Below are 27,617 nucleotides of genomic sequence, written 5' to 3' on the forward strand. Positions count from 1 at the left end.
ACTAGGGTGTTGGCAGGACTGGTTTCATCTTGAGGCAGCTTTCTTGGGCATGCCATTTTCTCCCTTTTTCTTCACATGGTCTTCCCTCCGTGCATGCCTGATTCCTAATTTCCCCTTCTTATGAGGACACCAGTCATATTGGAAAAGGGCACAACTCTATAACCTCACTTTACCTCTTTAAAGATCCTATCTCCAAATACAGCCACATTGTGAGGTAGTGTGAGAGTTAGGATTTCAATGTACCAATTTTGAAGAAATACAGTTCAGCCCATAACAGATCTGAATATCTTTTGAATTATAACTTGAATTTTTATAAAGAACATATTCAAGAATAGAATATGTTTAAGGTACAAATGGTATTCTTGCCTAAAGAATTGATATTTGATATTTCACACAGTAGTGCTAAGTTACTATACTGATTTAACAGTGTATCACTGTACATTTGATCAATGTGAATCTGCCCCTGAGGGATTTATCTACTCTCAGGGGTCTCAACAAATCTGGATTTTGAGGCTGCAGGGTCCTGTGCCTGACTTTCTCAAAGTCATCATTTATCTCGTTTCACTTCCCATTAGAAGAATCCATGACCGAAAGTACTCCTCTAGTGTAGGTTCCCAGAGCCTGCCGTAAATAAACAACACCGACATTCACCTGCTTCCACTCTATGGGGAGGGCTGTCTCTGAGAAACAGAAGTGAGGAAAAAATGGAAGTGAGGCAGTAGGAGAAGGGAACACAAATGCAGGTGTTACTGAGCTGGTCACAGCTTTGCAACAAGTGCAGTTAACTGCTCGGTCTTTGAGGATATTTTCATGAAGGTCTTATGAATTACTGCACTTTAGAACGGCCCATCTGGGGAAAGGTAGGGAGAATTATCTACTAACTTCATCTTGTGCTGTATCTCCTTGATCAAAGTTCACTCCTTAAATAGGGTTGCCAGATTTAGAAAAATTTTTGAAAGGTCAGTGCTGATAATAAAAATTAATTTCTTATTTGTCTGCAATTCAAATTTAACTGAGAGGCCTGTATTTTACCTGGAAATCCTACTGTCACCATATTAGCACCTAAGCATTTCCAGGCAGCAGCTGGGAAGGCCAGAACCTCCACGGACAGATCCGGTGCACAAGCACAAAGGTCAGTTTCTCCTTGTCAGTGTCACAGTGTACAGGACTCCTCAACATATAGCAGTGTGGCGGCGGCGGCAGCAGCAGCAGCAGGAACTCCTTTTTACGACAACAGCGTATCGCTAGGCCACTGGCCAGGAGGCAAGGCATGAGGAAGAGGCAAGGGGAAGCAGGCATGGCTGCATGGATGCGGGGTGATAAAAACATAATTTTCTATAAAAATGAGTAATGATTTATTATAATATCTCTTTAGTATTTATCATAGACCATATTGTACTAGATACTGGGTATTTAATAGTAAATAAGACAAAATTCCTGCTACCAGGGAGTTTACAGAATAGCTTGAATATTGCATGTGTCCTGATTTAAAGATGCTTAATTAATGCTAGTAAAATGAAATAATGTAACAAATTAAACATAAATGGAGGTTTTTCTAAATTACTACTTTGGTAAAAATAAACAAAACCCCTCCAAAACTATTACATCTATTGCTTTCTGAATGCTTCTGAAAACAAATAACTCAAAAAAGTATTAGAAGGCCTTCATCAATACTGAAATTATTATTCAGTGAGAAAAAAATCCACTTGTATACAACATTTCAAAAGAGAAGTTATAACATTAAATAGTACTTTTTATTTAAATGTTTATAAGGGAGATCTATGAGAATGATATAAAAACATGGCAGTTAATTTGATAGCGATATTTTAGAGATTACAGAATTTTAGTAATTACCGATCACACAGTTAAAAAGAAGACAATATAGTCCAAGCAGATACAAAATATCTAGTGAAAAATCAAGGCAAGAAAATGAGTATAACTAATTAACAATGGAAAATCAATTTTAATGTGAATTGCACATTATCCTTTGAAAGCTTATAAAAGTAAGAATTATTGCAGTCTAGTTAATTCAAACAGTGTTAAACAGTATCAGGACAAAGAACTGAAGGGCAGAAAGGATTAATTTTCACTTCATGTAACAAACCCAGTTTACAATGGCTTAAATGCAGGAAAAAGCAGTGGAAATAGGGAAGTAGTCAGGTCTTTCTGGTCTCTAATCTGCCTTCCTCTTCTGATGTGGCCTTGATCCTCTGGGGACAGCAGCCAGGGCTCCTGTTATATCCACAATCCCAGCAGCAAGATGAAGGGATGATAAAGGACACATGCTGCCTTCCTTTGAGGAGACTTCATCTCACTGGCCAACACTTAGTCACATGGACACCTAACTGCAAGGGCAGCTGAGGAATGTAATGGGCAGCAGCTTTTAAAGAAGTAAATGGGAAGACAAATTCCAGTTCCAGCTCAGTCTGGATATCTGCAAAGCTGCAAAAGACCTTTAAAGACAATTTCAAGAGAATACTTCCTTAAAGCTGGCAATTTGGAGATCATACAAAAGCTTCTGCTTCTGTGATTTAATTTAGCTTGTCTGGCCATTGGAAGAATCCATACAGTCTGCCTTAATTTTGGATGAATGCATGATGGAAATTCAATAATTTAGAAAGTTAAAAACAATCTCAGTATGTTAGGCTGAACAAAACATTTTTAGTATCATATGGACAGAATCTCTGAAAATTAGCACTGTATAATTTTCTCAGACAAGAAAAGTGAAGAACCTATTCATTCATGTAAAATTCACTGTTCAAAGGTAAGAACAGATTGAGTTTCCACTGAAATTACTACAGTTTCATTTAGAGCTAATTATTTGTACTGAATATATATCAGAATTTGTTTTACTGAATGATGAAAAATTGAGGGCAGGGCATCTCATTTCACAATATAAATCCTAACGCTGTGAGGTATGTGACACTATTTATGTATCCTGCTTTAAGCCATGGATTTACAAAACAATTGCAACATATTTTAAGCTGTTTACTTATTTCAAAACAGGGATTTCCTAGACTGACACAGGTATAATTAGTTCAGTGTTTACAGTATTCCTAAATAAATATTTACTTACTACATTTATGATACTTTATTTAAAATATCACATTAGAAACTTTAAATATTTCATAAATAAACCTCTTTTGGTGGAAACTCTGTACAGAATTTATTATGAAATAGCTTAATGGCAAGCGGTAATTTAGAAGAATTAAGTTTTTATCATATTACATAGGAGATCAATAATAAAAAAATTGGATACAGTCTTGAAGCCCTTTTACACAAATAATTTCTATAATTTGATTGTAATGAAAGTATGATATACCTTAAGTTACTATTATCAGATTAATTTTTGAAAGTAAAATTCCTTAATCAAGCCAAGGTTATGCTGCTTTATAAGAAATTAATCAGGTAGTTTAGAGCTCATTAGCCAACCTGTATGTAGCACAAAATAATCATCTCTGATAAATACCTATAAATATATTTTATTCATACTTTTAAATATTTTACAATTTAAATAAAAACCTTACACATAGACAAATCTGGGCTAAATTTCATGTATGTTTTGAAAAATAATGTGAGCATGAATATATTCATATTTAAATATGATTTTAAATATTCTTAATAGAGGAGACATATGAAATACTTACATAAAAGCTAAGTAGCATGATACAGCTCATGGTTATTTTCCTCATAGGGAAAAAATTACTTATTATTATTTTTTTTTTTGCATAGGATTAAGACTGAGTATCTTTTCTAGATTCTTCTAATTTTCTAAGCGGCCCTTCTCAAAACACAGACCAGGTAGCAGATCTCCACTGTTCTAAAGTTCTCATCATCACTTTCTCACATTTAGCAATAGCAGAATTCAGTCTTACTTCTGTGGCCAGAAGAATGATTGAGAAAAATAATGATTATAAAAAATAACAATTAAGAAAAATAATCACATAGAAGTAAAATAAAGCAACTAAACATCAATTAATAGTTTTGCATTTTTAGAAAAGTATTTAAACATTTAGAATTGTAAATATATTATACTTATTCTAAAACTTCAAAATTATTCAGTTTTTATACTACTGAAAAGATGATGCCATTTGAAACAACAGATGCATCTTTTGTAGGTTTTCATAAAAGTTTGTTTTTCATATTTTAAAGGCCTCATTTATCTGTAACAGTGGTATTTTTATTTATAGCATTGGCTACTTAATATATACATGCAACAATACATACTTTAATAGTCATCTAACTTTTAGGAATATTTCATTTCATTTCATTTTTACATTAAATGTTTAGCATAGTCTTAACAGAGTAGAATTTAAGGAACAAGAAAATATTGAAAATATGCTGTTATTTTCATTAGTTCACTATCATAGAATGTTTAGGTATTTGCCCATAAAAGTTATCATTGCCCAACTGAATTCCCCCCAAGAACTAACAAGTGATTACCAAGTGGGGAGAAATATATTTAAAATAAAGAAAATGTAGAGCTCAGTTAGAAAGTACAAGATAATAAAATTCACCAAGAGAAGAAAATAGAATCATGAGTGAATTACCAAACTGACAGTGCAGTAGTAGGAAAAGAGTCACTGGTGGGAAAGGTAGCCTCTACTAAATAAAAGTCTTTATTTTTGGCAGCTGGATTCAGTAGAACCTATGTAGGTAAGTTCAGGAAGAGGAATGCATATAATTGTATCTTGTCTATAATTTTCTATTTTAATAAGGAAATAGCAAATGGCGGTGGAGGGAATGTAGGGCATTCTACGGTTTGAGCAAAATGCAATTAAATGTGGAATGCTAGCATTGAAAAATTTTATGAATAATCTGTATGATTATATGTCTCTAGAGTACATTTATAATTAGCCACTTACCCTAATATCCTTCATGCTGGTAAATTGCTCCCTAATGAATGGTTATGCAGGCAGGAGAACTTCTCAGGAAGAGAAAAGGAGAAGACCAGCTCTACAGAGATTTTTGAAAGACTGGGATCTCAGGGATTTGTTAACACTGCTAGGGTACTTCACTGCATAGAGAGACGTCTAGACTGCCATGGGTCTCCAGGATCATGTTCCAAGCAAGAATAGGGTAAGTAACTGTGAATTACCCTACAGTCAGTAATAATTTATTATTATTATATTTTTATACATTTTTTGGATGTGCACAATCCACTCTAAACAATGTCAGTGCCTTTATACAAGCATCTAGATTGGCATCATGAACGTAATGCATAGGGATGCAGTGGGAGCTCTACAATCTAGTGTTAAAACTATGACCTCTGGAATATGACTACCTGGACTTCAATGCTCACTCTGCCACTTATTAACTGTGTGACCTTTGACAAATAACTTTCCTGTCCTTCGGTTCCTCATATGTAAAATGAAGATAATAACTACCTATCTCATGGGGTTGTTCTAAGTATTAAATGGGGTAATACAAGTAGGGTACTTAGAACCATGCCTGACATATCACAGTCCCTCAAGGAACATCAGTATAATTCCATATCATAGCAAGTGGTGACTGGTTAAGGTGCTACAAAGATCAGCTGACAGACCATTTGTGTGCAAACTTAATACTTTTATTCTAAGAAGGAACTATTAAACAATTCCTCGGATTGGTACTCTATTAGAGATAGTAGTTTTGGAGGCCAAAGGTTACTGATTCCTATTCCTGATCTTCTCTTCATTTTATATATTGATATAAAAATGAAATTGCTGTGTAACACAATAAATAAAATCTTTCATGAGGTATGCATTATCAGTATGTATTTCATAATGTATTTTAAATATAATTTCAGGTTTAATTTGTCTTTTTGTGTCTGTTCATATAATCACATTGCTTCATACAATTAATTTCATTCTTCAAATCCTATTTTATGAGAGAAATACAGGAATGCTATCATGCACCCTTACCTAGATGCTAACATAAGGTGACATTTCTTAAAAATAACATATAATAATGCATTTGTACTTTTTAAGTTGAATAATTAAAACCTTACTTAATCTTCAAAAAATATATATATCCATTGAATTATTTTAAAAGCTTAAAATTCTGCTGGTTTCCAAATTGTTTTTGATATCATATTATTAACTGTAAGTATTTTTGCCTGATTATGAAATAAAGTAACAATAGCGTTACAGTTGTGCAAAACAAAACATACCTAAATTACAATAATATGTTGACTAAAAAAATTCATATTGGTAAACCATGACATTTGTGAAAATTAACTTGAAGAAAACTCTATCACTAATTCAGCTGAAATCTCATTTAACAAGTTTCAACCCCTGATAATTTGACAGCACACGTGTAACTGAATGTAGAAGTCATAAAAATAATGGCATGAGTAAAATTTTATATGGCAGCTGTGAACACCATTTATCATCACATTACTGTGACCCTCTCCGGGGAGAGATGAGGGATTGTTCCTCCAATACCTTCTTCCAGAAATTGGCTCTTTTCCCAGCCTTTTTTAATTCGTTTTAGCTTTCGGCTTATACATGGAAGGAGTAAAATGATCTTACCCAGAATTACAATTGAGGGCAAAACAAGAGCCAGAACAAAGTTTGGTGGTGTATAAAATCTGTAGTACTCTTCTTCAAAAGCTCGTTTCCATCCATAAATTAAAACATGGAAAGTACTTATGAGCAGAGCGACATACCCAAGTGTAGACTTGGGCCAGGGGAGGAAGGAAGAGAAACAAAGATAAGAAACAAATGACTGAAACTCATAAATTAAGCTATCAAGATATACAATGTTTACATTTGGATAAAACTGTTTTGTCTTAAATTACCAAGTTAACTTTTGTCCTCCACTGAATTAAACAATATTAATATTTTTATATGTGCATATATATTTATTATTTATATGGCTTACTTTGAAAAATGATCTGTTATATAAAAGTAATATTACATCAGTATAATGACATAGTGTCTAACTTTACTGGGAAAATTTCAACACTCCAGCAGGCAAAATATTTGCAATTACTCATCTAAATTTATAATGATAATTTGCATCTGTCTAGAACCGTTTATCAGAGAGCCTCCTATTTCTTTTCACGTATGAATTAACTAGCTGTTGGGAAAGTACTCTTCCTTTTCTTCAAAAAGGAGAAATAAATTCAGATAAGCATTATGGCCTTATTTTGAATGAGATTTTCACATGACCTTAAAAAAAAACAAGCAAATAAGCAGTTAAATGAAACAAAACTTAAGTGTACCACCAAAGAACACGAATTTGCCTACTGTGCTGTAAACCATTTGGATACAACCAATGCAGATTCTGTGAAAATATAGGTAGGGTCTATGTTTCAGTTATATACATATATTTTTATATATATATATATATATATTTTTTTTTTTTTTTTTGAGACAGAGTTTCACTCTTGTTGCCCAGGCTGGAGTGCAATGGCGTGATCTCAGCTCACTGCAACCTCTGCCTCTGCCTCCTGGGTTCAAGCGATTCTTCTGCCTCAGCTTCCCAAGTAGCTGGGATTACAGGCATGCACCACCATACATTTTATATTTTCAGTAGAGACATGGTTTCTCCATGTCCGTCAGACTGGTCTCAAACTCCTGACCTCAGGTGATCCGCCCACCTCGGCCTCCCAAAGTGCTAGGATTACAGGCATGAGCCACTGTGCCTGGCCAGTTATATATTTTTTAAATATGCACCTTTTTTATTTAGATGTTATTGGAGAGTGTGAATGTTTAACTATTAAAGAATTCAATGGTGCTTTGAAATCCCTTCACAGACATCCATACATATTAGTATACTATTGATATACTAAATACATATACTAACAAAATTCTTAAGGCTGGTTGCTTGTCATAATTCATTAATCTAGTTACCTAGTTTGCTACTGCTTGTGTTTGTATGTGTGTGTATACACACACATTTCTTTAAAATACTCAGATTGATATCTCCACTTGAGTTCAAATTAATAAGATTTTTCTAGACAGATCAAAATGAATCAAAACATAAACTAATTTTTCATTCACTTGGCTAATAAAGAATTGAGTTTCAACATTAAGTTTGACCTAAGCTCATCCTTCCTCACTTTCATTTTTTTTTTCTCTTTTAAAATAACTTTTCATTCTTAACATAGTGTACAGGAAGGCAGTGCTATTAAAGCCTTCCAGTACAATCATGTACTGACTGGTCTTTCACCTACTTAACCAGAGTAGTCCTAAGCTGGCTTCCAGCATAACGTATTTAGATGCATAAATACAGCCTCAAAGGCACCCTTATTATAAGAAACATGTTTAAAATTCAGCTGTTCTTAACAAGGAAATCCTATCCTGCCGAATCCTTCAACAAACAAAACCCCACATACCTGAATAAAACTGAATTCTCTCCAGTTTAAAGCATTGCTCACTGAAGGGATAGAAGTGACTGCCAGGAGGGAAAGTAAGCCAAGGCTCATTATGCCAAAGGAGATATACATTTCAATTCTCCAAACTTCTTCCTCATTCCAAGAGTTTTCAATATTTGCATGAACCTAACAAGAAAGCAAATGTGAATTTCCTTTATTTAGCAGAACATTAACTGATTCAGCACAGCATTCACTCTTGGTATAAGAAGAAGAACCTGGTCATATATAGACATATTTAAGTTGTACTATTTAGTCTAACAAACCATTACAGAGAATCTGTAACTGGATGACACTGCTTCAGGTGTAAGGGAAAGGAGAGTTAAACAACAGGAGGACAAAACTTTCTCTTTCCTTGTATATATGCTAGAATAGAGGGGCAGAGATTTGCCATCATATTTGTAATACATCATTACAGCAACTCTGGAGTCTAACACCATAAAATGCCTAGTGGTTGGTTCTAGGGTGACACAAAAGAAGTTACTGGCAGTTAAACTTAGTTTTGAGGTACTTTTACAAGCTGGTTTAAATTTGGTTGATTATCTGGGATATAGTCTGGCCTTAGTTCAACTTGGATACAGGCAGGGAATTTCTAAACTACGTCAGTATCTTCCTCCCTCACATGAATAATGTATCTCTCTTTTAATCTTTCTTCTCATATTTTCTTCCTAGAAAGCTGTGATTTCCCTGGCTATAGAAGCCTATGGAGCTAAAATATTTATCCACTTGAACTGCCTCATCAATATGATTCCCAACCATCCAATTGTGTCATTTATATATAGTATTTTTCCAAATGTCTTTTCCTTATATTGATAATGTGTATATAATCAAGCCAGACAGTTAACTCTGAATTTGAGGTATTTTGTGTAGGGACTACTTTTAGAAGTTCTATTTACACTCATAATATAATTAGAGTATAAATCAAGTATTAGAGTCCTTCAGCTGAAATTTTTGATTTAAATAAGTATCTATTAATGAAAAACAGATTATAACTTAACAACAGTTTAACTTTGTCCAACTCTAGTTAACAAAACATACTTGAAATGTAACATAATAAGCTGCTTTTTAGCCATTAGTTCCCTGAAGCAATCATACCATCATCTTGAAAGAGGCCACAGAGTTCTTACCATCCTCTTATTTGATATCTGTACAATACAGAATAACAGCATACCCCAGTGTACTCAGAGACTACAACCTGGATCTACCTGCCCTCCCAGTTCATTCATTCATCCCACAAATGGGCTGTTTGAGTGTCCACAATGCCTCGGCTCAGATATAGACATTGGGGATATATCAGTGGAAAAGATGGACAAAGATCCCTCTTCTCAAGAACTTGCATTCTGATGGGAGAAGGCAGACACTGGTAAATGTATTTAACATGGAAACAATCAAGTGTGTTAGAAGATGGTAAGTGCTATTAAAAAAAGAAAGGTAGAGCAGGGTAAGTCAGAGGGATCAGAAATACTGGTTGGGGTGGAGGCAGGTAGCGGCATTTAATATGGTATCCAGTGTAGGCCCCACTGAGAAGGTGAGATCTGGGCAAATGACTGGAAAAAGGTAAAGAAGCCAAATGAGCAACTATAAAAGGCTTAGTATCCCATTAAGAAAAGTGGGTTTTTTTTTTTTTTTTTCCAGAGAGTGGATGGCTTAAAGGTTATCAATCTACGAATTAAAAAAAATTATTTGAGGTTTTATTGTTGAAACAAGCTTAAGTACCTCTAGATGCCACATACTTGGACCATGATGCCTTGGATCCTTACAAAATGCACATGCTTTTAAACATTTCATTTGTTTTGGTGCAATGTTCTTGGCTTTCACTGAGAAATGTTATATCAAACAGCTTCAGGGAAACCCCTTAAATTACATTCGTGGATTGGGAATTATTGAGGAAAACCATAGTCTACCTCATCATCAAGCCCCTTCCATGAAGTGCTCCCTGAGATTTTTTTTTTTTTTTTTTTGAGAGCTAAGTGCTAGAAAAGCTTCACCCCTGGAACTATTATCTTTTCTGCCTTTTGATAACAAGAGTCTTGTAAACAATAGCATCTCCTTTCTCATTATATTAAAAATCTCAAAGCCAAAATAGAAGATGTGTAGATACTATTAGCAGAGAAGTACTCTACTTTTTTCTCCTGATTGTGTCTTCCTGTTCTGTTTTATATTTTTACTGGTTTTAATTTTATTATATATATTTAATGACAGTTGCCTCATCATTTTGTGGAGCACAGCCAATTATAAAATATTACAATAATGAATTGTTGAATACTGAAAACACTCATTGCAATCATAACATTGAAAAAGGGAGAGATCCCAACCCTCTACTTTTCTGCTTTTATTCTATAAGGGAAGGGATGGTAGCAGCCTGTACCTGAAATAATTTTGAATTTGTCACATAATTCTTATGCAAAAACATTGTTTAAAGAACAATTCTTTTACCTCCCATAGTATACCAAAATCAAATTTCCATTACAAGGTATGTAAAATTTTATGTTTTACAATTTATATTAATAAAAATAATTTTACTAGCATCAGATAAATAACAAGCATGTTCAGTACCTGCTGATAAGCCATGTTGAGAAACAAGTATCTCTCTGACCTTCTCATCGGTAAGCAGAGGCTATAGGCAACATGGACCACAGCGAAGAAAAAACTTAGTAATCCGAGCTGTTTTCTACACTGTAACCAGGTTTCCAACCAAGGTGGAAATCTCCTATACTTGGTGCCATAATAAAGCTGATAAGCAGCTGCCAGGAGACCTGCTAGGTATACCAGGGAGAGCAAAGTAATGGCAACTATAGGTAAGGTTTTATTCACAATCTCAATAGGAATCTTGTAAAAGTCACTCTGTTGGTTTCTGGCATATGGATGAATCACATCTCTGACAAAGGAATAAAGGAAGAAAAATGTGGCCAAGCTTATAGCTACCACCACTGGCCCTCTCCAGAGAGTAAAGAGCTGTAGGGGTAAATTTTCAATCTCTCTGGCTGATGATAAGGATCCCAAGTCAACGGGAATGAAATTCAACTGGCGGGCAAGTTCAATAACCTGTTGTCGGGCTTGAATATTGTTGCTGCATATGTAAACCTGTGGGAAAACCAAAAAGACTCAGCATTACTATCATTGTTTATAAAAATGGTAACAATCGCATGCTCCACTAACGGAGTATCACCTGTGATGACTGTGAGTGATCCAAATGGTTAAAGATTGGGGATAAGACATTTATGAATATATTAACCTATTATTAATAGATTTTAAATAGTGTCATAGAAACAAAAAAGTCCTTACCACTTATGATAACAGGACAATGAATGCAGAAAAATGTAGCTGCAACCTGGATCATCAGAGCGGGGGCTTCTGGGGGGAGGCAGGTGGAAAGAAAAGTGTACTTTTCTAGGCCACATGGTTCAGTAGCAGCAGCCAGGTAAAGCCTCCTCTCCAGGGGTTTAGGTGGACTTTGAGCTGCTGGCCATGCCCCTACCCCACTCCAGCTCTCTAATTCCCAAAGGGGACAGTGTGGGGCTGGCACCCCTGCTGTCATGGACAATGTGTAGTTCTAAGACTGTGGCAGTTCTGTCTAGTACAAACACTGCCCTTTACTGATATTTAACCTGAGTGAAAGTGGGCATGCACTTTGGATGATGACATCTGCAATTAAAACCTTTAAATTAGGTCATAGTGCTATATTTTAAATAAAATTTAATAAGGTTTTAAATAAAGTTTAGGCTTAGAAACCAATACACCAAGTATCTCTGAAAAAACCCTAATAATCTCAGGCATATTATTTCATTGGTCAGTATATTAAATTCTTTCACCTCTCAATAATGATATACCTGACAAGTAAAAAGAATTATAAGGCGTAGTTACTTTAAATAGAAAAGCAACTGTCCTTTTCTAAGCCTAAGATATTACTTTTACAGAAACTCTAATGGGGGGAGATGAGGGTAGGCTTTCAAACTATTGAAATCTGTTAGATACCGTCATATAGTTGAAAATTCAACAAGTATTTGTTGAGCACCAAGTTCATTACTGGAGTGAGCTACTATTACTAATGGGTAGGTCACCTCATTCAGGACTACAAAAATATTGCTATAAAGTCTCCAAGTAATGTTGGGGGAAAACAAATCCCTAAATATATCCCTGAAGATGTTTGTATAAGGACTCTGAAATAGATCACATAGAAATATTTGCATGTAGACCTATTTACGTAACGGTGACAATATAACACTCTTTGGATTATTAATCTTAGATAACATAAGCCAGATGAATGACAAATCCTTTTTGAATGAGCATTATGTAATCATTTGTGAACTTTTAAAATATAGGTCCTTTTTTTAACAAAGAAATCAGAAAAAAGTATTCTAAATTAATTTATTAAAGTTGTAACAATGTTGAGATAAACTTTTTTAAACGCATTTGGAAAAAATTTTGTATAAATGATAATATGATATAATAAGCCTAAAACTAAACCAAATATTCAAAATAATGGCACAATCACTACAAAAAACAAATTTAGACTATTTCTATGGCTCATTTTGAATTTAATCACTGTTCAACATTTTTTTCTGTTAAAAATTTTAAATTGGTATAAATATGGGTATATGATTAAATTCATGTTGGTCTCACCAGTCCTTAGTTCTAATTTGCTTATTCTATATCCACTGCTAAACTTTGGTGAATATGCAAAAGAAAAAAAAGGGACTTAGAAATATTCTTTTACTAGTCATTAAAATAAAGACTGGAAAGTAAACGGTTATCATGACTGATAGGCAGCATACAATGATATAATACTTAAACTTATTTTCTAAAGAATCTAATCAACTGTCTTTATGGACGAAAACAATAAAAGTGTTTTATAATCATGCTTAATTGTAATGCATATGCACATATAAAAGATTTTTAAAACATATTTTATGTGTTTATAAAAGCTCATTCCACAATGGCGTTGACAGAGCACCCCATCTGCCTTATTCTCAAATTGAACTGGATGAAATTCACGATATTTCCCAGCTTTCCACATCATTTTGAGAATGGAAATGTGCCCTTACAAGGTCAGAACATTAATCTTCAGGTGCTTATACTTAGTTTTCAGATGATAATCATTGGAAAGTGTTAGAATTTGGTTTTAAAATGTTTGATATTTGCTTAGCTGTCTAACTACAAAATACCAGATAAATAAGCATAAAAATTTAAAATACATACCTGCCGGCTGGCATCCTTAGGTCCTAACTGAAGTGCCCAGGCTGAGATAACATTAAATCCTTTGACAATCAAAGAATCTGGGAATAATGAAGCCAAATATTCAGCATTGGACTCTGGGTACTGGTTTATCCTCATGTTATTGCTCACATCAATCAGGATTTTACCCACAAGCAGATGTCTCAGGTCCCACAGGGAGGTATAATGTTCTCTATGTATGGCAACAAATATTATATTTGTTTTTGTGAGAGCATCTTCATGATGAGTGACATCTACCACATGAGGAAAAAATTCAGAAGCAAACTTAGGATTTCTACTTCCTATGACCACATGATAGCCACATCTAATAAGTCGAATGGTCAAGGATTTGGCAAAATCTCCACTTCCAATTACACCAACAGTGACTTTCCTTGCATCTTTGATACCATTTATGCCATTAGGTAAAAAAGTGTCACTAAGGCTCTTAGGGCTTCCCATCATAGAGATTGATTCCATGTTACAGATTCTTCCAAGATCTCCAAGAATATCCTAGGGGAGAGAAAATAAAATGGTCATCAATTCCTTATTACTGAACATTAAAACACTTCTAGACACTGTAATAATGTCCTGTATTTCTAGAGGTAAAGTGTTTCACCACACTGTATAACAGAGAGCATAGTAAGACACAATTTGTAAGCTAAAAAAGGATCACTATTCTGGTTTCTTTTCATATCGTATAAATCTTTTGGCTTTAAAAAAATCATCTCGTTGGGAAAATTAACTGTCACAAAGGTGATGTGCTAAAGTGGGGCTTCTCAAATTTTAATATGCACACAAATCACTTGAGAATCTTGTTAAAATGTAGATTCTGATTGAGTAGGTCTGGAGGGAGGCCCAACATTCTGCATTTCTGATGAAAGCAATACCAATGCTGGTCTGAGGACCCCTCTTTGAGCAGGAAGGCACTGGTGATGCAGAACAGGAGCCCCAGGAGGGTACTTGGCTTTGCCCGGGAAAGAATTCAAGAGCAAGCTGGAGGTGTTAAACAGCAATGTTTATTGAAGCAGCAGTTTACAGCAGCAGCAGAGGTGCTGCTCCTTGCGGAGCAGGCCTACCCCATAGGCAGTGTGCCCAGAGTGGCAGCTCAATGGCAGCTATGCACTCATATTTAAAGCCGCTTTATTTATATGCAAATTAATGGATGATTTATGCAGAAAGTTCTAGGATGAGGGTGGTAACTTCTGGGTTGTTGAGCTGTTGCCATGGAAAGGGGTGGTAACTTCTGAGTGTTGCCATGGAAATGGTAAACCGACATGGCACGCTGGTAGGCATGTCTTATGGGGAGGTGCTTCTGCCCTGACCTCAGTTTGGTCCAGTGTCCCAACCCTGCTCTGGATTCAGGTTCTGCCTCCTGTCTCACTAGAGCACATGAGAAAAGAGACTGAAGTTTTCACTCAGAACTTCTTTGAAAAACACACTTGTGACAAGCATAATTACCCAGCTTCTGAGCAGATCAGAGGCAGCAAATCAGAAATACTCCTGGAGACAGAGAGGATTATAATACTAAGTGATGGCTCATAAGACAAGAGGAGAAAGAAAACCCATTTTTTAAAAAGCCATTTAAACCAAAACTGTCTAGAGTCATTTGGGGTAGAGGTTAAAGTTCCCTGTATACTTCAGTAGCTAGTGACTTTACCATTAAATGAGAACTAGATAAATCAGCTAACAATGAGCCCTGGCACTTAAATAATAGTTTAAGAAAAATAGGCATCAAAATATAACAAAAGAGTAAATACCATGAACTTCTATCATTCACCCTAGATCTACAATGTATCATTAAGAAAGATAGTTTACCTATGAAAAAAGGGATTAGTAATGTGTTTATCATCTTAAATTATGTAATATTTATGAAATCTTTCTCTTCCCCTTTGTCAGGAACATGGCTGTGCTTTGGTCAAGGATTGGCAGAGGTAAACATCCACAGTGACTCAGTGAGTTTGGAGCACAGGCGTATAACCCCACTTGTTATCATAGCCATGTAGATGTAACAGAGAAGCTCACCACCATAGCTATAACACAGGGAAGACTCAACACTTGGCTCTAAGCCACTATTGTCTGTAAAAGGTGTAACTGCCCTGCTGACAATGTACGGGCACTCTTGTGCCCAGGGAAAGAGAGAGAGTCAGAGTTGTCCATCTTTTCAGAAGAACAGGGGTAGCCAGGACATAGCTTGGCTCACCCATGCCCATAGAGAAAAATAGTCAAGCAGCTGTCCCTGAAGGCAAGGGAGAGTGGGCCAGCAGCTGTGTGTGTGACAGCCACCAGACTAAGCATCCGAGACAGGACAGACAGTGTGAGAAAGCTGTTGACGATAGCTGCTACTGAACAAAATCATCTTTCTACTGCCTAACCCCCCGCACCACCCCCCCCCCCCACCCGCCACCAAGTATTCTTTCTGCTCATCCACCCTCTCCCTTTGGACCTCAACATGACACCCTTTTATTTGTTGGCTGCATAAACTATGATACAATTATTCTTCCTGGAAAAATCTCTCAAATTATTTTTTAGTTAAGAGACTAACATCTGAAATGTTCATATCTGGAATAATTTGCTCAAGAATACAAATCAGATTGCCATGAATTAGTGTCAAAGTTGAGTCTGAAAGAAAAATACTCTTCCACTCTACCCTCATTGTACAATTTCTTTTATGCTCACAGTAGATGTGGCTCACTTCAGAGGATTTAATGGACTTTACAGGCACAGGTGGAATGTTTCAAAAACATGTTGGGATTTTTACTAAATGAAATTTGAAATGACTAGAGCAGGAAAATTCAACTTTTTACCCTAGAAATGGGTCACATCCAGTAACTCCAACTACATCATTATATTAAATTTTAGAAAGACAATAATTATAGTAATGTTACCTAATACTTATATAGGACATAATGTATTTCAGCTCTCTTGTGTTTTTTATATATTAACTGATTGAATCCCCACAACCACCTTAAGAGATAGGTGCTAATACTGTCGCACCCATTTTGCAGATGAGAAAACCAAGACATGCAGAAGATAATTAATTTATCTAAGAGAGAAGACAGGGGAGCCAGGATTTGAGCCCGGGTAGTCAGTCCAGCTAAGACATGTATCATTTAGATGCATGTGAGGAGTTTAAGGAAGGGTGTTTTTTTGGGGGGTATAGGTATCAAGGTGTAAGAATTATGGTTGTACTCCAATTAGTATATTATTCCTTTTTCTTTGGTCATTTCATTGCTCCTCAGCATTACCTAGGAGCAACCGCTCCTGGGAAAGAAGAACATTTACTATTTTTAAATCAATTACATGTTTCATTTCACATCTTTCAAGATAGACCACTCCCTTGGTGTGGTTCATGCACTCAGAAGGGCAGACAGGAGTCAGGGTAAGGAAAAAACTGTCCATGTCCATTTGGAGATGTCACTGGCTATGATGGGAATCAGGAGCGGTTAAAGAAACCAGAAGTAATAAAATCCATGCTCACTTCATTCAAAAGTTAAAGGTAATCATGTGCCTTATCTAAGGGTGAAAAAGGTTGCTAGATTCACACAAGGGAATCCAAGTTTCCTATAACTCCGTCCTGAGTTCTTCTGAATATATACTGTAGCATCTCCTAAAATGTAAGAATTGAAAAATCTTTAAGTCTAACAATCATGATGATCAAGACTTTTTCAAACTAAAAACAAAAACAAAACAACATTAATTATCTGCTTATTTTACAAAGCAAGTTCAAACCCCTTCTGTAAATCAGAATGTGAACAGGTAAAAATTTTATTTTGCTGAGGGTTCCTTTATAGGTGACTAGTCATTCTTCTCTTGCTGTTTTTAGAATTCACTCTTTGTCTTTTACTTTTGACAATATGACTATAATGTGCTGTGGGAAAGACATTTTCGTATTGTATCTGTTTGGGGAATCTCTGAGTAACCTGTATCTGGGTGTCTCCATCTCGCACTAGACTTGGGAAGTTTTCATTATCGAATAACTTGAATGCAAATGGATTAAACTTTACACTTAAAAGATAGAGACTGGTAATAGATAAAAACTCATGACCCAACTATATGCTGGGTACAAGCAACCCAACTAACCTATAAAGACATATAAGACTGAAAGCAAACGGATGGAAAAAGATGCAAATAGAAACCAGAAGTCGCTATATTTATATCAAATAAAAAAGACTGTAAGTCAAAAACAGTATAAAGAGACAATGAAGGTCATTATATAATGATAATGGATCAATTATAGCAAGAGGATATAATAATTCTAAATATATATACACCCAACAACAGACCACTCAGATATATTAATATAAATAAAATATTATTAGATCTAAAAGGAGAGACACACTCCAATACAATAATGGTTGGGATTTCAACACCCCCTGCCAGCATCTGACAGATAATCTAGACAGAAAATTAACAAAGAAACATTGGATTTAAACTATACGTTAGACCAAATGGACCTAACAAACATTTAAAGAACATTTTATACAACAGTTACAGAATACAAATTCTTCTCATCAGCACATGGACATTCTCTAGGAATGACCATGTTAGAACACAAAATAAGATTCAACAATTTTTTTAAAAATCGAAGTCATATCAAGTATTTCTTCAGACCACAATGGAATAAAACTAGAAGTCAATAACATGAGGAACTTTGAAACTGTAATAATAAATGATTAAACAACATGGTTCTGAATGACTACTGTGGCAAAGAATAAATTAAGGAAGAAATACAAAAATATCTTGAAAAAAATAAAAATAAAAACACAATACACCAAAACCTTTAAGATACAGCAAAAGCAATAAGTACCTACACCAAAAAATCATAAAGATTTCAAATAAACAGTTTAATGTGTATCTCAAGGAACTAGAAAAGCAAAAACAAGCCAAACCGAACATCGGTAAAAGGAAAGTAATAACGAAGATCAGAGCAGAACTAGACACAATGCAAAGGATGGATGAAACAAAAAGTTTTGTTTTTTGAAAAGATAAAACTGATAAAGCACTTGCTAGACTAACCAAGAATAAAAGGGAAAATAATCCAATAAAAAATAAATGGAAAAGGAAACATTACAACTGATACCACAGAAATACATAACATCATCAGAAGCTATTATGAACAACTATACACCAACAAACTAGAAAACCTAGAGGAAATGGATAAATTCCTACACACATACAACCTACCAAAACGGAAACGAGAAGAAATAGAAAACTTGGACAGACCAATAATAAAAAGGTTGAGGCAGTAATTTAAAAACTCCCAAATAAAGAAAAGTCCAGGGCCAGATGGCTTCACTGCCAAATTCTACCAAACTTTCAAAACAGATCTAAGGCCAATTTTCTTCAATCTATTCCGAAACATTGAACAGGAGGAAATTCTGCCTAATTCATTCTATGAGCTCAGCATTATCTTCATGCCAAAAGCAAACAAGTCTCAACAAAAAAGAAAACTACAGACTAATATTTCCTGATTGAGCACAGATGCAAAAATACTCAATGAAATACTAACAAACCAAGGGCCATTCCTAGCTACTTGGGAGGTGAAGCAGGAGAATCACTTGAGCCCAGAAGTTGAAGGCTGCAGTGATTTATGATTGCATAACTGCACTCCCTCCTGGGCAACAGAGCAAGACCCTGTCTCTTAAAAAGTGTGTGTGTGTGTGTGTGTGTGTGTGTGTGTGTGTGTCTGTAGAAGCAAAGCAAATCTAACAACTTATTAAAAAAAAAAAAAAAAAAAAGTACATCGGCCCGGCGCGGTGGCTCACACCTGTAATCCCAACACTTTGGGAGGCTGAGGCGGGAGGATCACGAGGTCAAGAGATAGAGATGATCCTGGCCAACATGGTGAAACCCTATCTCTACTAAAAATACAAAAATTAGCTGGGCATAGTGGCCGCACCTGTGGTCCCAGATACTCGGGAGGCTGAGGCGGAAGAATCGCTTGAACCCAGGAGGCGGAGGTTGCAGTGAGCCGAGATTGCACCATTGCACTCCAGCCTGGTGACAGAGCCAGACTCTGTTTCAAACAAAAAAAGCACATCATGATCGAATGGTATTTATTCCAGGGAAACGTCCCAGGGATACAAAGATGGTTCAACATATGCAAATCAATCAATGTGATACATCACCTGAAGAGAATGAAGGACAATAACCATATGATCACCTCAATAGATGCAGAAAAAACATTTGAGAAAATTTAGCAACCCCTCATGATAAAACTTTCAACAAACTAGGCATAGAAAGAATATGCTTCAACATAATAAGGGCATATATAATTGATATAATAATAATATAATAACTATCATTATTTTGAAATGGAGAAAAGCTCAAAGCCTTTCCTCTATGAACTGAAACAAGACAAGGATGCCCACTTTCACCACTTCTATTCAACATAGTCTTGGAAGTCCTACCCAGAGCAACCAGTAAAGAGAAAGAATAAAAGGTACCCACATTGGAAAAGAGGAAGGTCAAATTGTCCCTCTTTGATGATGATATGATCTTAGATCTAGATAAACCTAAAAATTTCACCAAAAAACTCTTAGATCTGATAAATAAATTCAATAAAGTTGCAGGACACAAAATCCCATTTATGATAGCTATAAAAATATGAGGAATAAATTTAACCAAGGAGGTGAAAGATTGCTACAAGGAGAACTACCAAGCGCTGTAGAAAGAAATTAAAGACGACAAACAAATGCGAAGACATTCCACGCTTAGGAATTGGAAGAATTAGTATCATTAAAATGACTATACTGCTCAAAGCAGTATACAGATTCAATGCAATCCCTATCAAAATACCAATGTCATTTTTCGTAGAATTAGAAAAAGCAATCCTAAAAGTTACATAGAACCAAAAAAGATCATGAATAGCTAAAGCAATCCCAAGCAAAAAGAGCAAACCTGAAACAAAATGTATTACAAGGCAGTAATAACTGAAAAAAACATGGTACTGGTATAAAAACTGACGCACAGACCAATGAATGCAACAGATTAGAGAATCCACACACAAAAAAATCCACACATTTACAGCCAACTGATTGTCAACAAAGGCATCAAGAACATACACTGGGGAAAGGATATCCTCTTCAAATATATGGCACTTGGACAACTGGATGTCTGTATGCTGAAGAATAAAACTGGACCCCTGTCCCTCACCTTATACAAACATCAACTCAAGGTCAACTAAAGACTTAAACGTAGGACCCAAAACTACACAATTTCAAGAAGAAAATATTGGGGAAACATTTGAAGACATTGGTCTAAGCAAAGATTTCATGGCTAGGACCTCAAAAGCACTGCAACAACAACAAAAAAATAGACAAATGGGACTATATTAATCTAAAGGACTTCTGCGCAGCAGAGGAAACAATCAACAGAGGGAAGAGACAACATATTGAATAGGAGAATATATTTGTAAACTATTAATATGACAAGGGACTAATATCCAGAATATACAAGGAACTCAAATAACTCAACAATATAACAACAGATAATCCCATAAAAATGGGTAAAGGTCATGAACAGACATTTTTCCAAAGAAGACAAACAAATGGTCAACAAGTATATGAAAAAATACTCACCATCACTAATCATCAGGGAAATGCATATTAAAACCACAAAGAGATTTCAAATTATCCCAATTAGAACTGCTATTATTAAAAGACAAAAATAACAGATGCTGACAGGATTCAGAGAAAAGGGAACCCTTATAAACCGTTGGTGGAAATGTAAATTAGTACAGCCTCTATGGAAAACAGTATGGGGGTTGTTTCTCAAAAAACTAAAAATAGAACTACCATACAATCCAGCAATCTCACTACTGAGTATTATCCACAGGACAAGAAATTAGTGTATCAAAGAGATACCTGCCCTCACATCTTTTGTTGCACACTATTCACACTAGCAAAGATATGGAATCAATCTACATGTCCATCAACAAATGGATAAAGAAAATGTGGTATGTATACACAATGAAATATTATTCAGCCTTAAAAAATGAAATCATCTCATTTGCAGCAACATGGATAGGACTGGAGGTCATTTTGTTAAGTGAAATAACCCAGGCACAGAAAGATAAATATCGAACATTTTCACTCATGTGTGGGAGCGAAAGAAGTGGATCTCATGGAGGTAGAGAATAGCATGAGAGATATCAGAGGCTGGAAGGCTGTGTTGATGGGAGGAAGGGATGAAGAGATGTTAGTTCATGGATACAAACTTACAGTTAGAAGAAATAAGTTCTAATGTTCAATAGCAAAGTAGGTTGCCTGTAGTTAGTAACAATGTACTGTGTATTTCAAAGTGGCTAGAAGAGATGACTTGAAATGTTCTTAGCACATAGATATGATAAATACTCAAGGTGATGGATTCCCCAAAAACCCCAACCAGATCATTACACATTCTATGGATATGACAAATACTCATGTGTACCCCATAAATATGTAACATGTCTCAACAATTTGTTTTAAAAGTTAGTCTAAGCAAGCTTCTTCAAAAAATAAATCCTACTTCCTTCAGTGTTCTGAAAACCCCACTGGCCAGCAAGTGTGACCTAAATATTGCTGACCTGGCTTGATACTATGTTTATGGTAGTGAGAGAGAGTCCCACTGTTTTGGCACATGGAGAGACACAACTGCAATCTCAGAGCTGCCTCTGAATGAGCTACTAAAGCAGTGGTTCTCAACCCTAGGTGCGTGCTCTAATGACCTGGGGAGTTTTAAAACACAGTGGTCACTGGTCACCCCCCATCACCCAGTTTTCATTTACTTGGTTTGGGGTTCGTCCTGAGCAACAGCATTTTTTTTTAAAGATTAACAGATATTTTATTATACAACCAAGATTGAAAATCACTCTACTAAAAGATTCAGAATTCAATCTAATACTTTGATTATTTGTCACAGTAGATGTGGCTTTTGACCCTCACTTGTTAATTTTTACACTATTGTTTGTAGTAATGAAAAATCACACTTGCGAAAGAGCAGCAGTTACTTTTGAATACAGGATGCTGAATAACATGCATGCAGTTCTTTCCCCTTTTCCACTCGAGGAGGAGCAGTATCAGAAGGTCCACTCATTATTTTGAAATTTCCTCTCTTCACTTTGTGGGAAGGACAAATCCTTAAAATGTATCACCCCCTGCACAGCACACTTTGTTCCTGTTGTTTCATAATATTCAAAATTCAGAATGTTTCCATGACGATATCTCTTCTTTCTGTTCTACAAAGGGATCCTCTCCCCAGTTCTTGAGGGATCACAGATCCTGCTGACCTGAGGAGACCAGTGTTTCCAAAGGACTAACGCACTGGAAGGGCACTTGTCAAACTTTAATGCTAATATGGTCACCTGGGGATCTTGTTAAAATGCACATTCAGATCCTCTAGGTCTAGAGCAAGGCTAGAGATTCTGCATTTCTCACAAGCTCCCAGGTGATGCCCATAGTGTCTCTACCTTTTCATTTGATGTTATTCATAAGGAATCCAAATTAAATAACTGATACAACTATGTCATTTATAGACTGGGCATGGTGGTTCATGCCTGTAATCCCAGCACTTTGGGAGGCCGAGGCAGGTAGATCACTTCATGTCAGGAGTTCGAGATTTGACTGGCCAGCAGGATGGAACTCCATCTCTACTAAAAATACACAAAAATTAGCCAGGTGTGGTGGCAGGCACCTGTAATCCCAGCTACTCGGGAGGCTGAGGCAGGAAAATCACTTGAATCCGGGAGGCAAGGGTTGCAGTGAGCCAAGATCGCACCACTGCACTCCAGCCTGGGCTACAGAGTGAAACTTGGCCTCCAAAAAAAATAAGGTAAAAGCAAAAACAAAAAACAACTATGTCATTTATAGAAAGTTTTGTTTTCATGGTGTAGGGGTGAAAGAGCAGGCCTAAGCCTCTGCAATCACTTTGATTCTGTGATGTCTCAATTTCCTTTGTTAAGTGGCAAACAAATAGGTTATACTTGACTTCGGTGGCAGTTTCCAACACAAAATAAGTCTTGAAGCTGAATAATAATAGTAATATCACCACCCTATATTTAAGGCTTCAACTTTGGGAGCTCAATCTAGAAGTGTGTGTCACAGACATAGTTTTCTTGAATGGGCATTTGACTTGCTGTACACATTTAATACTTGAGAATGTATTATTACGATAGGGAATTCAATCACACTCAGCTAGACAGCCTCTTAAGATTTTCAATTTAGAAGGATTTCCTGAACATTCCTGAAGCTGAATGGCAGCTGCTGTGCTATGTTAATTTTGAAAAATAGAATCTAATTGGTTTCACAGATAAATAGGGCATTTATTATTGGATGACAGCAACTCTGAAAGGGCTGTCTGCAGAGGTTTTGATGACATTTCACAACCTGCTGATTTGGAGAGGCCATCAAGAAAACATAATTCTCCAGGGCCATGAGGTGGGGTGGTGTAATATTCAGTTCCTTAGCCCACATCTGAACATTTCTTCTTCATCATCTCTCCTGCAAACACCCAGCTCCTTTGAGGCTCGTGGTACTTCACCATACCAAGGACAGGGACACCTCTCCCTGTCCTCACTGGTGTCCTCACTGCTGTCCTCTACTGACTTCTAGTTTATTCCTTATGACTGCAGACTCTGGCTCCCGTATACACACGGTTGTCCTCTGTAACCCAATAGCTGTCATGTTTTTCCTGGACTTTATCATTCAAGTGGATGAACCAGTCAATGTCAGGGGCTCTTATTTTCTTGACTTATTCACTGGAGATAATGAATTTTTGCCTCTAACCCACCTCAGTCACTCACTTCCTGAAATCTCCAAGCACTATCTCTTGGACTTCCAATAACCTTAGTTTAAATATTCACACTGATAACTCTAAACAGCAAAAGAAATCCGATCCGCTGACCTCTACCTCTCTAACTGCTTAATATCCTCCACTCCGTTAGCCTGCTCTAGTTTCTCTTTAAACTCAGACTAGATTTATAGTCACTTCCTTGAAAAGATCCTTAACTCTCTTACTCTCCATCATATCTGCTTGGCAAAACTCTAGTCCTGGAAGAACCCAGCTATCCATTTTCTCTGTCTCTGTATCCACGTTGGTGAAGGTTACTAGAGAAAAAACCAGAAAACTGAGCTCATTAGTTTCACCTTAAATTCACAATGACCAGTTTGACCTATCAAAGGCCAGTCTATGCATTTATGTCCTGGAGGGCCTCCCTTTTTGCATCCCAAGGGGCTATAGTTATGACCTCTTTCCATGACACAAGTTCAAACCTGAACTTTTTCCACCCAGACCTGTTCCCATTCTCCTGGAAATATGTAAATGGCACCATTACCCACCAGTTGCTCCAATACAAAAACTGGGAGTCATTCTTGAGTCCTTGCTGTCCCTCACTTTTGACGTAAAATCCTGCACCAACTCCTGTTCTCCAACATATTCCATAAATCCATCTCCACCAATACCAGGCTAGTCCAGGTGTCCATCATCTCACCTGAACTCTGCAAACGTTTCCTAATGGGTCAGCATACTTTCTCTTTTGACCCTTTCCAAACCATCCTCAACAGCAGCTAAGATCATCTTAAAATATAAATCATCATAAAATGTCTCTCATTAAAATCAGTGCTCCTTGTACTTAGAACTACAGCCACCTTCCTATGACATAAAAGGCCCTGAATGAGTCAGTCCCTGCTTCCCTCTCTAACCTCATCTGTAGATTGTCCACCCACAGCATCCTCTTCTAAAAGGAGAAAAGAACAACCACTTTATGTACTTTGGGAACGTTCCATATGCTGTTCCATCTCGATAGCAGAATAATTCACTCAGCCCTTGTTAAATTTATTTTGTGGTATTTTATATGATTGTTTCTTTACTGTACTATTTCCCCCATTGGACAATAAGCTGCATGAGGGAAGAACCATATTTGTCTTGTCCATCACTGTCTCCACATTGTCTGGCAGTATAACTAAGGATGCAATAAAAATTTTTTGTTATGGAATGCATCGAAAAACGTCAGGACAAAAAGACATGTAATAATTCTCTAGATCAGACTTCTCTTTTTGTTGAAAGACTTGAGGGCCCTGAAGGTGTAGGTGATTTATCAATGTTATTGTTATGTTAATATCTCAGTTACCTCAGTGCCAAGGTTTCTGGCCCAGTAGGGGTAATGGATCTCCTGATGTCCTATGGCCTTTATCAAACCTGCAGTCTTATTCTTTCGCATTTTTGGTGTATCCTCTTTCTCACTTTTATAACTCATTTACAATCCATTCTTTAAAATTTGTCTTCAACTGTCCTGTTTTTTCAGTATTAAAATACAACTATGCTCATTCACCACGTTTTCCATAGCACTAGTACAATAAAAAGTGGCTTGAATAAAGCTTTTCATTTCCTTCCTGCACAATTTGCTCAAGTTATCATTCTCGATATTGTCTCATTTCCCTTGACAGAGTGACTAGCTAAGAGGCAGAAAGTGCAGCCATCCCAATGGAAGCACATATAGTTACGCTTAGGTTCCTAAACACCCTGCAAATTATTTAGGACGGCTGTTTTTGTTGTTGTTGTTTGTTTGTTTGTTTTCCATTAAATAGCCTCTAAACTTTAAAGCAACCGCGAGAGTCTCGGAGTAAAAAAATTATAGGGTTAAAGAAAGAAAAAAAAAATAAACAGAGATCAATAAAATGAAGAATAATAAAGTGGAGAAAAAGAATGGGGAGATGGTTTAGAAAACAAAAAAGATTCCAAGCAGCGGGGCTGTTAAAAGGACTAGAATCTAAGTCAGGAGGATGGTGGTGGGGGTGGGGGTGGGGGTGGGGGTGGGGCAGGGGTCTGAATTCTGTTTCTCCTACAGTGATGAGCGATAATTTACCATGGTCTGGACTGCCTTTCCACCTAAAAAACTAACTGCCCGGGGAGTAAAAACTGACACCAGTCCTTCTCCACGGGGTAGGAGAGATAATAAATGGAAATCGCCCAACAAAAATTATCTTCATCTCTCTGCTCTATTTTCAGAGCAAGATTTTTAGGGCATAATTTTCAACAAGTTTTGGCTGATGCTGAACACAGGGCTCAAAGATAATTTAGGACAGTCAAAGAAGAGGCCAATTACTTTCTAACACAAATGGCCCAAACACACCACGATTACATTACTGGGCAATAAACAAAATGACTGCTAGAAATACCTGCTCGCAAAGCAGCACTGCATAATCTTCCATGAAATGCCCTGCATCAACCCGAAGTGGCAGGGAGACTATGAAGGAAGCGAAAGTAACCTGCCAGTCCTTTCCCGCTGGGACACATCCTACCTGGGAAGTCTCCTGGCCTTCTTTCTCCTGGGCCCAACCTCAGGACTTCTCCGAAGCTCCAGGAGACCAAGAGGAGGAGGAGGAGGAATCAGTGAGACAGACACCCTTCACCCTTCTCACTTTCCACCTCAAGGTGCCAGGAGATCAGGGACCCCGCAGCTCGGGGCGGACACCCGCAGCTCAGGGCGGACACCCGCAGAGGGCGCGGAATCGGGGAGGATGGATGCAGCGCGTGGCGCCGACTGCATCTGGACCCTCAACTCCGCCGCCGCCACCTCCGTTCGCGCTCCCCCCCGACCCGCTCACCTCCGCGCCCCCCGCGCCCTCCGCGCCGGGCAGGGGCGAGCCTTGCAGCTCCCCGGGAGAGGCGCCGACTCCCCAAGGGCCCACCCGGGCGCCGGGGCCTAAGGACTGCACCTCCGACTGGTGGCTGCAGGGTGGCTGCCGCGGCGGTCGCGCTCCAGCTGCTTCCCCGCCTCCCCGAGCTAGATCGCGTACAGCCGGGGAGGGGGAGGGAGGGAGGGAGGCGCGCGGAGGCCGGGCTGGCAGTGACGCGCTGCTAGGGGCTCCGCGCCTGGACGGCGCAGGGCGCCCAGGGCCCGGGGAATGCTGACTGGAGTCGGTTAGAGCCGTGGAATGCGGGGGAGGAGTCGGGAGCTTGGAGGGGGCGGGATGTGTGTGGAGGGAGCTGGGGAGGGCCCAGAGCACCGAGAGGGGGTCAGCAGTGAGTGCACGGGGGAGACCTACACACGCGGCTCGGCAGCTTT

At 37.3% G+C, this 27,617-nt stretch overlaps 1 protein-coding gene across 4 annotated transcripts; it reads right to left on the reverse strand.

Moving 5' to 3' along the window:
- Positions 1–1,180: 1,180 nt before the first annotated feature.
- Positions 1,181–27,465, reverse strand: STEAP2 (STEAP2 metalloreductase). 4 transcript variants are annotated; one of them, XM_064380415.1, is made up of 5 exons: positions 27,157–27,465; positions 13,559–14,083; positions 10,916–11,443; positions 8,324–8,488; positions 1,181–6,660 (listed from the first exon to the last, which is right to left on the reverse strand). In XM_064380415.1, exons 2-5 carry the CDS (start codon positions 14,048–14,050, stop codon positions 6,373–6,375), a joined length of 1,473 nt encoding a protein of 490 aa, XP_064236485.1. In that variant the 5' UTR covers positions 14,051–14,083; positions 27,157–27,465; the 3' UTR covers positions 1,181–6,372. The 4 variants fall into 4 exon arrangements, with proteins under 4 accessions (XP_064236485.1, XP_064236486.1, XP_064236484.1 ...); XM_064380416.1 differs by having other exon boundaries at positions 27,268–27,312; XM_064380414.1 differs by lacking the exon at positions 27,157–27,465 and adding an exon at positions 26,851–26,988.
- Positions 27,466–27,617: the final 152 nt, after the last annotated feature.

Source organism: Aotus nancymaae, unplaced genomic scaffold (assembly GCF_030222135.1).
Source record: "Aotus nancymaae isolate 86718 unplaced genomic scaffold, 86718_ANA_hifiasm-v0.15.2.pri h1tg000025l, whole genome shotgun sequence".
NCBI lineage: Eukaryota > Metazoa > Chordata > Mammalia > Primates > Aotidae > Aotus > Aotus nancymaae.